Source organism: Tamandua tetradactyla, chromosome 13 (assembly GCF_023851605.1).
Source record: "Tamandua tetradactyla isolate mTamTet1 chromosome 13, mTamTet1.pri, whole genome shotgun sequence".
NCBI lineage: Eukaryota > Metazoa > Chordata > Mammalia > Pilosa > Myrmecophagidae > Tamandua > Tamandua tetradactyla.
Window position 1 is genome coordinate 22,045,520 of NC_135339.1, and position 12,969 is coordinate 22,058,488.

The 12,969-nt window shown below is 34.8% G+C and overlaps 1 protein-coding gene across 4 annotated transcripts in view; it reads right to left on the minus strand.

Annotated features, from left to right (window-relative positions):
- Nucleotides 1-12,969, minus strand: part of ADK (adenosine kinase) — a 626,273-nt gene that overhangs the window by 125,092 nt on the left and 488,212 nt on the right. For all 4 annotated transcript variants that reach the window (XM_077124867.1, XM_077124866.1, XM_077124868.1 and 1 more), the window contains one exon: nucleotides 4,913-5,027. In XM_077124867.1, the coding sequence (XP_076980982.1) occupies nucleotides 4,913-5,027 (115 nt within the window). The remainder of the gene's footprint in view (nucleotides 1-4,912; nucleotides 5,028-12,969) is intronic.

Sequence of the window (12,969 nt, forward strand, 5' to 3'; positions counted from 1 at the left end):
AAAGAGCCAGACAGAAAGCCTGCATCCCAGGTGATTCTATTTCAAAACAGGCAAAATGAATTATAGGTGACGGAAGCTGAGATAATGGCTATCCTTGGCAGAGACAATGAGTGGGAGGGGGCAAAAAGTGTGGTTTCTGAAGTGCTAGAAGTATTCTGGTGATGGTTATCTAGGTGTGCTCATTTGATAAAAAGCTGTACAAACTGTGCATATAAATTATACTTCACTACAAATTTTACGACATGTTCTATATCTTAATTGTGGTGGGTGTTGATATACTTAGTAAAATATATGTGAATTTTACTATATGTAATGTAAAGCTCAATAAATCTGACTTAAATGTCCTTCCAGAAATAAATGTTATAATAAGGCTTACTTACTTTAGTACAGGCTGTCTCCATTTTGCCTTCTAGTAAGATACTGTTTAACAGAGAGGAGGAAGGTGAAAGGGGCCCATGCCCCAAAGATACCACTTTGTAAGGAATGTGACAGTTCCACATGTGCCATGCTAAATTATATTCCACCTCTTGACTAATTAAAGGTCTTTATCACTTATGGTTGGAGTAATCTAAAAATAAAACACGAGCTAATAACTCAGTTATTTATATTCATAGACAAGAAATATATATTTTTAAAAATATTACTTGAATGCCATACATAGACATCCTAAAAGAATGCTACTTAATTTGTTATAGAACATACCATCTGTGGCAGCAATATCATCATGTAAAATTGGTTTGGCTGTGGTAGAGATATTTCCAAAATTATTTATAATAATATTTTGTAGCAGTAGGAATTGTGATGATGTGTTGACATTAGTCTTCCAGCTGCTGAAACTGTTTTCCTTTAGAGTGCATTTTCTATCGCATACTCTCTGTGCAGAATTGCACCAAAACTGAAAATCATACTGACCTTTTCTTAAAGAGAAATGGACAGCATTGAATGCTTTCAGAGAACTTTCACATTAAGTTTTCACACAAACTACTAGAAAGGGTCACAACTTTCTTTAAAGACGCAGGAGCCTAAAGAAAAGTAACTTCAATATCCTCATTCATTTTAATATAATGAAAAGGCACTATGATTTGACTATCTTAAATTATAAGCACCTCAAAGGCAGGAGCTATTTAAAGTAGTCTGTAGATTGTCCATAATAGTGTATGGGTTCTTAATATGTTTTGATTGATGGTTTGAAAGAAAAGCATTCACCAAGACCAAATTTACTGAAATACTAGGTGTTTAGCTTCTAAAATTTTCTGTTCCATCAACCCACAAGATCACAGAACTTGGGGAAACATTATCAAATCAATTAATCCAGTGGTTTTCAAAGTGAGAGATAGGGAATAGCATTGCTAAATAGCATAGGGAGCTTTTTCAGCCAATATATAACCCTATACTCCCCTCCCCTTAGTCCTCACCACCACCATTCTTATTCATCTTCTTGAGAATACATATTCTAATACTCCCCCAAAGGGATGTATCAGATTGAGGGGAAGATGCTTTTATGCAGGCAGGGTTGTGTTTACTAAAAGCTCACTAGGTGATTCTGATAGGACTACATCAGTCTTCCAGTTGAAAACCTCTGACATAATCTACTTTCTCCCTTTGGGCAAACTTACATATCAAACAGCCCAAAAAAGAATTCTGAAAGTATTCAGAAGAGAAAAGTCTCTAATTTATTCTTCAGTGGAACTTTTTTTTTTCACATGGGCAGGCAGCGGGAATCGAACCCAGGTCTTCTAGCATGGCAGGCGAGCACAGTGGACCTTTTTATTGGCTTATAAGATCTATGTGAAATGTAATCTTTTCAATTTAGAACAAAAGTTGTTGCATTTTCTAATTTTAGTAATATATTTAGTACAGAAACTTTGAAAAATTGAAACTATACACCATCACGATAATCCTTAATATAACAAGATCTTAATATAAAAAGACTTCATTAGTATTTGCTGGGCATTAAGAAAAGAAAGCCCTTAGTCTTAGTTCTGAACTTTATAGATGCACAGACACAGAAAGAATTTCCTTGATCTGTTTCCCATGTCAACAAACTGGTTCATTCAATATTTATTAAAAGGACCAAATGGATAGTCATCTTTTTCTTTTCTGCCCTCTATCCCCTTCCTCTTAGTTTTATTACTCTATAGTCCTCTCTCTTCTTTCCTTAAAAAAAAAAAAGTTTGGAGCTCCATTAGCCTGTGGGCACTGAAACACAAGGATTGATATTTGACAGATCCTTTGGGTTGGATGAATATGGAGGATGGGTAACCAAGATGAAATGGATATGACCAATACAAGATGAGTAGAAAAAGATTTGAGATTCAAAGGAAACTTAAGGAGAAATTCAAAGAATTATTTATATAATAAGAGAAAGTGGTTATAAATACTGTATCTCAAAAGGAAATAAGTCCCTAGAATAAAATATCAAGGAAACAGATTTTGTAACACTAGTGCTAAATGCCACAAACTTAGCAGTGATTATTTAAAAATGGTCTACAGTGTGAAGTTGAAGGCACAATGATCCCTAATTAGTGTTTTAATAAGTGTGTTAGCACTGCCTTGTGCCATTCTGGAATATCACTTATGGTAAATTAAGGTACGTTCGTTTTCCCTCCCCATTTTCCATTAGTATTATAACGCTAGCAGGTGGGAAAAAGCTAATCCATGTTCAAGAGGAAAGGACTAAAAACAATAACAAATTGGCATCTCTTCTCTGAATTGCCCCACAGGCCAAGCATTTTCATGTTCTTAATCATTATTAAATGACTTAACATGACACCCAGAGCCTGGCAAATGATTGCATCCTGACATGAGAACGAATTACAAATGAAATGAAAGATCAAGCCGTATTAGAGGACTGCCTCTGGGAAATGAAAATCTTTAATTCTCTTTTATTATTGACATTTATTTGGCTGCCATGAATAAAAACATAGCAAAGAGATTCAGCTACGCTTGTGCACTGAATAGCTTATCCCAGGGCTCAAAACTGCATTAACATTTATCACGTTTGCTTTTGTAGCTGACACCACCGAACAGATTCTCTATCCATCTTGTATTTATCATGCATTGCAAATATAGTGCATCCTCTAATTTAAGTTCATTTTCATATGGTATAACAGCAAGATTAGCCGGTATCTTTCCTCAAATAAATTCCTGTTTGTAAGCATTCCTGAGAATGGTTTAATAGATTTAATAACATATGAGTTTTAAAGGATAAAATGATTTCACAAGGAAATTCAATCACAGGATAGAGAAACTAATTTTAAAGGTTACAATGTGGGAAAGATCATGGAAATTCACAATGAAGAAGTCACGTAGAATATGCATATCTGTAATAAGTGTGTTAAAGTTTTCCATAAAGAGCAACCAAATAGCATTTTATGATTCAGGACTACTCCTGTAAGATAAAAAGCCTATGTGTTTTTCACTTCTCCAAACAGTATTCATTGCTAAACAGGAATAGCCAGGTGAAGACAGCAGGTTACATAGTTTGTATCAATGCAAAATATCCTTTCATGGTCTATTTTTTCTCTCTTGTACAAATTAGCAATATGGCTTTTTCTGCTACAACAATAAAAGAATATGAAGAACCTTGGACCTTTACTCATATGATCCTCTTTGCCCTGCCTCCTTTTAAAAATCCTTCCTAGAATTCAAGGCTTAGCAAGGATGGCAATGTATCTTGGGAAAGTAACTTAATATCGTTGGATCTTGAAATATTTATAAGTATTTTTACTTCCCATCCTTCCTTCTTTTAAGCTTTTAATTATGGAATATTGCAAACATACACAAGTAGAGGTAATAGCATAATGATCTTCCAATATCTATCATCTGGCTTCAAACAATTGAGTCATGTTGAACAACTGAACTCATGTTGACTTCAACAACTGACTCACTGACTCTTGGTCAATCTCACTTAATCTATACCCCCACTTACCTATCTACCATGCACTGAATTATTTTGAAACAAGCACTTTTCAAGCAAATTTCACTCTTGCTTTTGGAATGAATTTGTTTCTAAAGTCCTTTCTACCATCCAATTCTTTTCTCTAACCAAAATTTTGACAATAATTTCTTTGATAATTATTTGACCCCTTTCAGGCATATATAGTCAATTCAATAAAAATTTATGCATACATCTTTCTTCAAGCTTTATTGATCTTCTCTGAGTCAATACAACCAAAGAGGTCTGCACTAATAATTAACAATTATAATTACATTTTTCTTATATTCACATTTTTATGTGTATTAATTTTATTTCCCAGTTATATAAGGTTCATATCTTATATTTCTGTGTTCAGCAGAGTACTAAACAAACATTAACAATGGTTACTGTTTACAATAACTATTAATTAACTGACTGGTTTGAATCTGAATGGGTCAAAAAGAATTAAGAGACATATTTTGGCTTAAACAGTAGATAGCACCAAATGGACAATACTAATCATTTCAATCAATAAAGTATGCCTATTTACTAGATGAAATTCCTGTTATATTTTTATGAGGGCTATGAAATAGTTAAGGAAAAGCAAAAGTGAGATTTTCTTTTTAAAGGAAAAACTGAAGAAGTAACTTATTTCTAGAATTTATTTACTCACAACTGGATAAATTTACTTTACTCTAGCACAGGTGTTTTATAAGTAAAAGGTATTATTCTCAGGAAAGACATTTTTAGACAGACAAAATCTCACATCCAAACAAAGAAAATAAACTAAATCAAAGTTAAACTGAACTGAATTTTTAAAAATTAGCTTCTTAAAAATGAAATATTTTCTACCGAATAGAAGGTAGGTATACTCATCAAAATAGAAACTACAAACGTATATTGCTTTGAATCATTATAAGAGAAAAAACAGAATTTTGTTGTAAATGGTCAATCTTCATAAAACAGGATCTTTCACATAGTTCCCATATGTACCTGTAGCCATTATAGTGTCATCTTTCCCTTGGGTGAAGATTACAATTCGCTGCCTCTTCAAGTTCACCTTTGGCAGGGCTTGTGTCTTTCTGGCTATCTCTTTAATGTCTTCAGTCTATTGAAAGAAAGAAGGAAAAATATTCTTATAACTACTATAATAAAGCAAAACTTTATTAGTAGATTAAGGATTTAACTTCTCATAATCAAAATAAGAAAGCTCTGAACATCAATAAAAATGTTTTAAAAACATATTTAACCATATATAAATGCGGACAGAATAGTATAACAAACTTCCATAAGCCAATAAGCATACTGCAACAGTTATAAACTTACAACCAGTCCTATTTCATGTATAACCTCAGATACTCTGTATTCCAGATTACTCTGAAGTAAACCCCAGATACTATAGAGTTATGAAAGTGTTTTAGTATGTATCTCTGAAAGAGGATGACCTAAATAAGCATAAACACATAACTACTGCCATACTTTAAAAAAATAATTCCTTAATAACAATAAATACCCAGTCAAACTTCAAATTTCCAGTTACAGAGAAGTTTTTAAAAAGAGGAATATTTAATTATTTTAGTGATTTATAGAGCATATAATATGTTCATATCTTATACATAGATATAGAGGTGTATAGAGCATAATTATGTTGACTTTGGAAATAATACAGATGCTAGAATACCAAATGCTAACCCTCTATTGCATAGACTTAATTTTCTTTAAAAGATAAAGTAATGACCTAACCAAGGAGGCAATTAAGAAAAAGAAAATTCCATTCACAATAGCATCTAAAATAATCAGGTATCTAGGAATAAAATTAACCAAGGATGTAAGGACCTGTACACAGAAAACTATAAAACACTGCTAAAAGAAATCAAAGATCCAAATAGGTGGAAGGGCATTTGTATCCATAGATAGGAAGGCTAAATGTGGTTAAGATGTCAATTCTACCCAAATTGATCTATAGATTGAACACAACACCAACAGAAATTTCAACAACCTACTTTGCAGACTTGAGAAAGCTAGATCTCAAATTTATTTGGAAGGGAAAGGGGCCAAAAATAGCCAAAAACATCCTAAAACAGAAGAATGAAGTGAGAGATCTTATATTTCCTAACCAAAAAGTCACAGTGGCTAAACAAGCATGATACTGGCACAAAGATATACGTATGGATCAATGGAATAGAACTGAGAGTTCCGAAAAAGACCTCCAGATTTATGGGTCAATTGATTTTTTTTTTATTGTATAATGCAACATATATACAAACCAAAGACAGAAAAAGCAATAGTTTTCAAAGCACTCTTCAACAAGTAGTTACAGGACAAATCCCAGAGTTTGCCATGGGCTACTATACTATCCTTTCAGATTTTTCCTTCTAGCTGCTTCAGAATATAGGAGGCTAGAATGAATAAACCTTTTCTTTATCATCACAATCGACTTTTTTTTCATTTTTGTGAAAAAATAACATATACAAAGAAGCAATAAATTTCACAGCACAGCAATTAGTTGTAGAACATATTTCAGAGTTTGGTATGGGTTACAATTCCACAATTTTAGGTTTTTACTTCTAGCTGCTCTAAAATACAGGAGACTAGAAGAAATAACAATTTAATCATTCAGCAATCATATTCGTTGACTAAACCCTATCTTCTCTGTATAACTCCACCCTCACCTTTGATCTTTCTGTCCTACTTTTTAGGAGTATTTGGGCTATGTCCATTCTACCTTTTTTCATGTTGGAAGGGGCTGTCAATAATATGGGGTAGGGAGATGGAACTAGCTCATGTTCTGGAGAGGCTGGGCCCTCTAGGTTTCAGGACTTATGTGGTCCAGGGACCCATCTGGAGGTTGTAGGCTTCTGGAAAGTTACCCTAGTTCATAGAATCTTTGTATAATCTTATATATTGCCCTAGGTGTTCTTTAGGATTAGCTGGAATGGTTTTGGTTGGGGTTTGACAAGTTATGATAGGTAGCAATATCTAGCTGAAGCTTGCGTAAGAGTGACCTCCAGGGTAGCCTCTTGACTCTATCTGAACTCTCTCACCTACTGATACTTTATTAGTCACACTTCTCTTCCCCCTTTTGGTCAGGATGGGATTGTTGATCCATGGTCTCAGGGCCAGACTTGTTTCTGGGAGTCATTTCCCACGCTGTAAAAGGGAGACTTTTACCCCTGGATGTCATGTCCCACGTAGGGGGAGGGCAATGATTTCACTTACAGAGTTAGGCTTAGAGAGAGTGAGGCCACATCTGAGCAACAAAAGAGGTCCTTCAGAAGTAACTCTTAGGCATACTTATAGATAGGTTAAGCTTCTCTGAGACCTACATAAGCTTCACAACAGTAAGCCTCAAGATCAAGGGCTTGGCCTATCAATTTGGGTGTCCCTAATGTTTGACACAGTATCAGGGGATTCCCTGATGGTAGAGTTTAATAGTTCCATATATATTTTTTCCATCCCTCAAGGGACTTTGCCAATGCTTTTTGATTATCTGCTCAATATATTCTAGGATATATCCAGGCATTACATTAAACTATTCAGGATTAAAGGCCCTCATTTTTAACTCCCTGTGTTTCAATTGTTCAAATGAGTTATCCAGATAGGTTAAGTTAGATTATGTGCTACAAAAAATTTTGATTCCAGACAAAATAAACGTTTCTTCCTTTGGTCTCAGAGTAGAAGTGGTTCTAAAACATAGACAATGTCTTCCTTATCCCTGTGTTCAGAACTACCTTAATCCCGACCTGATTGGCTTCATTCTTATCTTTAAATAGCAAGTTATAGATATACAAGACAATGTCTCAAAATCCAGAAATAAATGTGTCTGCTATAAGAACTTACAATCTAGGCCCCTGTTTTCTTATAAACATTTTCTAAAGGAGACCATGCAATAATTGTTCTTTCATTTCTGGCTTATTTTGCCTCACCAAACGTCCCACAGATTCATTCACATTGTTGTATGCCTCACAACTTCATTCCTTTTGGCAGCAGCACAATATTTGATCATATGTGTACACCATCGTTTGCCAATCTACTTCTCAGTCAGTGCATCCTTCAGCCACCTGCATTCATTAGGCATCATGTATAAAGCCCAAAGTCCACAGTCCATCAACACTCTCAATTTTAGATAATTTCATTGTTCCCAAGAGAAAGATAACCAATAAATATACCCTCATCAAATAAGTAATCTAAACCTCCCCTTAACTCTTGTCCCTCATTATTTACCCCTTCTGTTGCTGTGGTACTGCTGATGTTTCCTGTTAAACACAGCCCATAGTATGCAATAGCAGTGTTCCCTCTGAACCTAGGACTTAAACACTGTACATGAATCATACCTTTGAAGTAGTTCTTGCAAGAACTTATATTTCTACTGTTAATCAGTGGGATACATAGGTTCCACTGTGATTGTTCATTTTCAATATGGTAATATTACTTATAGACCCACTAGAGAACTGCCTTCACTTCTATCAATTATCTTACATTAGAGTTTAACCTCATTAGCTAACTGTTCACCCATCTCTATCTTCTATGTATCTCTAAATTCCCTATATTCTTTATTATAAGATGATTTTACCTTTACCATGGTCATAAAAGTGGAGTCATACAGTATCTATTCTTTTGTGTCTGGCTTATTTCATTCAGCATTATGTCCTCAAGGCTCATCCATCTTGTCATGTGCTTCAGGACGTCATTTGGTCTTACTGCTGCATAATATTCCATCATATGTACATACCACATTTTGTTAATCCACTCGTCCGTTGATGGGCATTTGGATTGTTTCCATTTTTTGACGATTGTGAATAAGGCTGCTATGAACATTGATGTGCAATTGTCTATTTGTGTCATTGCCTTCAGCTCTTCTGGGTATATACCAAGTAGTGCTATTGTTGGGTCATAGGGCAACATGATATTTAGTTTCCTAAGGAACCTCCAAACTGTCTTCCATAGTGGCTGCACCATTACACATTTCTACTAGCAGTGCACAAGTATCCCAATTTCTCCACATTTTCTCCATTTTATAGTTTTCTATTTGTTTAGTAGCAGCCATTCTTATAGGTGTGAGGTGGTATCTCAGTGCAGTCTTGATCTGCATTTCCCTTATAGCTAATGAAAATGCGCATCTCTTCATGTGTTTTCAAGCAATCTGTATTTGCTTTTCAGAAAAATGCCTATTCATATTTTTAGCCTATTTTATAATTCGGTTGTTTTTTCTTTTGTTGTTGAGTTGTATAACTTCTTTATATGCACAGGATATCAAACCTCTGTCTCATGTGGGTCAACTGATTTTTGACAAGGCCCCCAAATCCAGTGAAATGGGAAAGAATAGTCTCTTCAATAAATGGGGCTTGGAGAACTGGATATCCATATCCAAAGGAATGAAAGAGGACCCCCTACCTCACACCCTGTACAAAAATTAACTCAAAGTAGATTAAAGAACTAAATATAAGAGCCAATACCATAAAATTTCTAGAAGAAAATACAGGGAAACTTCTTCAAGATTCAGTAATAGAAGGTAGCTTCTTAGGCCTTATACCCAAAGCACAACCAGCAAAAGAAGAAATAGATAAATGAGAATTCCTCAAGACTGAACATTTCTGTGCCTCCAAGGGCTTTGTTAAAAAAAGATGAACAGGCAGTCAACTCAATGGGAGAACATATTTGGAAACCATATAAGTGATAATTGTTGGATACCTAGTATATATAAAAAAATTCTACAACTCAACAAGAAAAGGACAAACAACTGAGTTATAAAATGGGCAAAAGATATAATAGACATTTTTCCAAAGAGGAAATACAAATGGCTAAAAAGGACATGAAAAGATGTTTATCTTCATTAGCTATTAGGGAACTAAAAAACCACAAGGAGATATCATTTCATACCTATAAGAATGGCCACTATTAAACAGTTTGGAAATACCGGGAAGGATACAGGGAAAATGGAACACTTGTTCACTGCCGGTGGGAATGTAAAATGATATAGCTGCTGTGGAAGTCAGTTTGTGATTCTTCAGAAAACTAAATATCAAGTTGCCCAATGGCAATTCTGCTACTTGGTATATAACCAGGAGATTTGAAAGCAGTGACCTGAACAGACATTTGCACACTAATGTGAATAATGTTCACAGCAGCATTATCTGCAATTGTCAAAAGATGGAAACAATCCAAGTGGTCATCAACAGATGAGTGGATAAACAAAATGTGGTATATACATATAATGGAATATTATGCAGCAGTAAGAAGGAAACGAGGTCCTGAAGTATGAGACAACATGGATGAACCTTGAAGACATACTGCTGACTGAAATAAGCCAGACACAAAGGATAGATATTGTATAATTTCACTAAACTCAACTACCTAGATAATGTAACCTCAGAGCCTTAAAACTTACAATATTAGGGACCCAGAAATAGAAAGAAGCTAGAGAAGGGGGAGCAGTTGCTTAATATGTACAAATTTGTTAACAAGGTTGATCTTAAATGTTTGGGAATGGATAGACGTGATGGTAGTTTGTTATTGGGATTATAAGCATAAGATTGGCAAAGGTTGTCTAAAGTCATTTATCTCACCAATTAACCACACAATATAAGTAAGTTCTTTCATGAACTACTTTAAATGTATGGCACTTGAACAAAGAGTTAATAATAGAGTGGTATAAGGGAAAAATTACCTATTGCATGCTATGGACTATATTTAATAGCAATAACATACCAGTACTTAACCAATAATAGGGATAAGTAATTGGGGTGGGGGGGCAGATAAGGGATATGAGATGTTTTGGGTTTTCTTTCATGTGTAGCTGTGTATATCTGTTACTTTTCTCTTTGGAGCAATGAAAATTGTCAAATTGAGATTGAGGATTACTGTATGACTAAGTGAGGATAGTGTGAGACACTGTATACTTTGGATAGAATATATGGTATGTGAATATATCTCAACAAAAACTGAAGATGCCAAAAAATAAATAAATAAACAGAAAGTTATAAGTGCTGTAGAAGATGTGGAGAGAGAGGTATACCTATAGAAAAGTGTAGCCCTCTGGAGGGTAAGTAACAGATCCAGAGGAGGGTAAATATAAGATCATCATAGGATTAGGCAAACCCATTACTAGGAATATACTGAGAAGAACTGAAATAGGGATACGAATAGACACTTGTACACTGGTATTTATGGTGACATTATTCATGATAGCCAATGAAAGGAGACAACTGAAGGGTCCATCAACTGATGAGTGGAAGAGTGAATTGTGATGTATACATACTATGGAATATTGTGTAGCTACAGTAAGGAATGAAGTCATGAGGCATGCAACAAGGTGAATGAACTTGAGGACATTATGTTGAGCAAAGTGAGCCAGAAACAAAAGGACAAATATTGTATGGTCTCATTTAGAAAATGCTTATAAGAAAATTAGTGCCTAGATTGCTAGATCTTACAGCAATCACATTTATTTCTGAGTTTTAATGGTTATTTCTAAATTCTGATGTGCTGTGCTCTTTGTGTATAACTTGGTAGTACCCTGGATCTATGGGTACCTGTGTGACACAAGATTCAGAATTAGAGTTCTGCAGCTGTGAAAGTCAGCTTTACTCCATGCAGCAACTGTTAAAGAAGATAAAAAAGAGATCAGACTTCAATTAGAGTAGGAAGGAAGCTGATCTGGTTGGGACTAACATAAATCAGAATAAAGGGTAAAGGATGATATTGTCTGTATTTTTAAACTTCAACTCCTATTTGAGACCAAAAGATGAGATCTTTATTTTATCTAAAATTTAAATTTTCTGTAGCCCACTATCTAACTTAATCTTGCCAGTCAATTTAAATACATGGAGCCTAGAATATGGATGAGATCTGGTGATTCTGTGCAGCTTAATGTAATATCATGATATATTCCAGAGTAATTTGGGCAGAAAATAAAAAACTATTTTTTTTTTTAACTTCCCTTCAGGGATTGGAGAAAAAATATGGAACTATCAAATTTCACCACCTGGGGAATTCTTGATATTCTCTCAAGCATTGGGGACTTCCAGTTTAATAACCCAAGCCCTCAATCAATATTTCTGTAGCAAAGAAGCCAAGCCTACTTATAAACATGCCTAAGAGTCACCCCCAGAGAAATTCTTTTGTTCCTTAGATGTGGTCTCTCTCTCTTTCTCTCTAAGCCAAGCTCTGCAAATAAACTCATTACTTCCCTCCCTACATGGGACATAACTTTCAGGGATGTAAGTCTCCCCAACAACGTGGCTTATGACTCCCAGAGATGAGTCTGGCCCTGACATCATGGGGTTGAGAATGCCTTCTTGACCAAAAGGGGAAAAGAAACGTAATCAAATAAGGTTTCAGTGGTTAAATGATTTCAAATAGACTTGAGATGTTGTTCTGGAGGTTACTCTTATGCAAGCTTCAGGTAGACTACAGATTGCCACCATATGCCAAGCCCCACCCAACAGTATTCCTGAAAACCTTTAAGAAAACCCAGGGCTCTAAGGCTCTACAAAAGTTTTATTTATCCAGTTTATCTCTCAGAAACTTAAAATCCAGATTGTTCCTATGCTAAATAAGCCCAGAAACTTTGAGGTACCAGTCTCTCTTAGAACATCAACCAGTTGCATTCCCCTAACCCATAATATTGAGACCCCTTTTCAACATGAAGAAAAATGTCATTGCCCATAATCAAATGAGAGGGAGTAGTTACAATTAAGAAGTTAGGATTCAACAAAATAATTACAACTACTGAGTCATTATATAGATATTTCTTCTAAGTTTCTAGTGTTTTAGAAAACAGAAGGAAGCATAACCCATACTATACTTTGAAATTTGCTCTATAACTATTTGTTAAACTGTACTTTGAAATTTATCACTTTTCTGTATATGTTATAATTCACGATAAAAGATGGAAACCTGGACGCTATTTCTCATATGACATAGGTTGTGAAGTTTGCATTATAAATGTTCTGACTTTAACTCTTGAGCTAAAGGTAGGATTTTTAGAATCATGTTTTTGACCATTAAAAAAATTCCTATCTGAATTCAGTGGGCCTCTAAAATTGTCC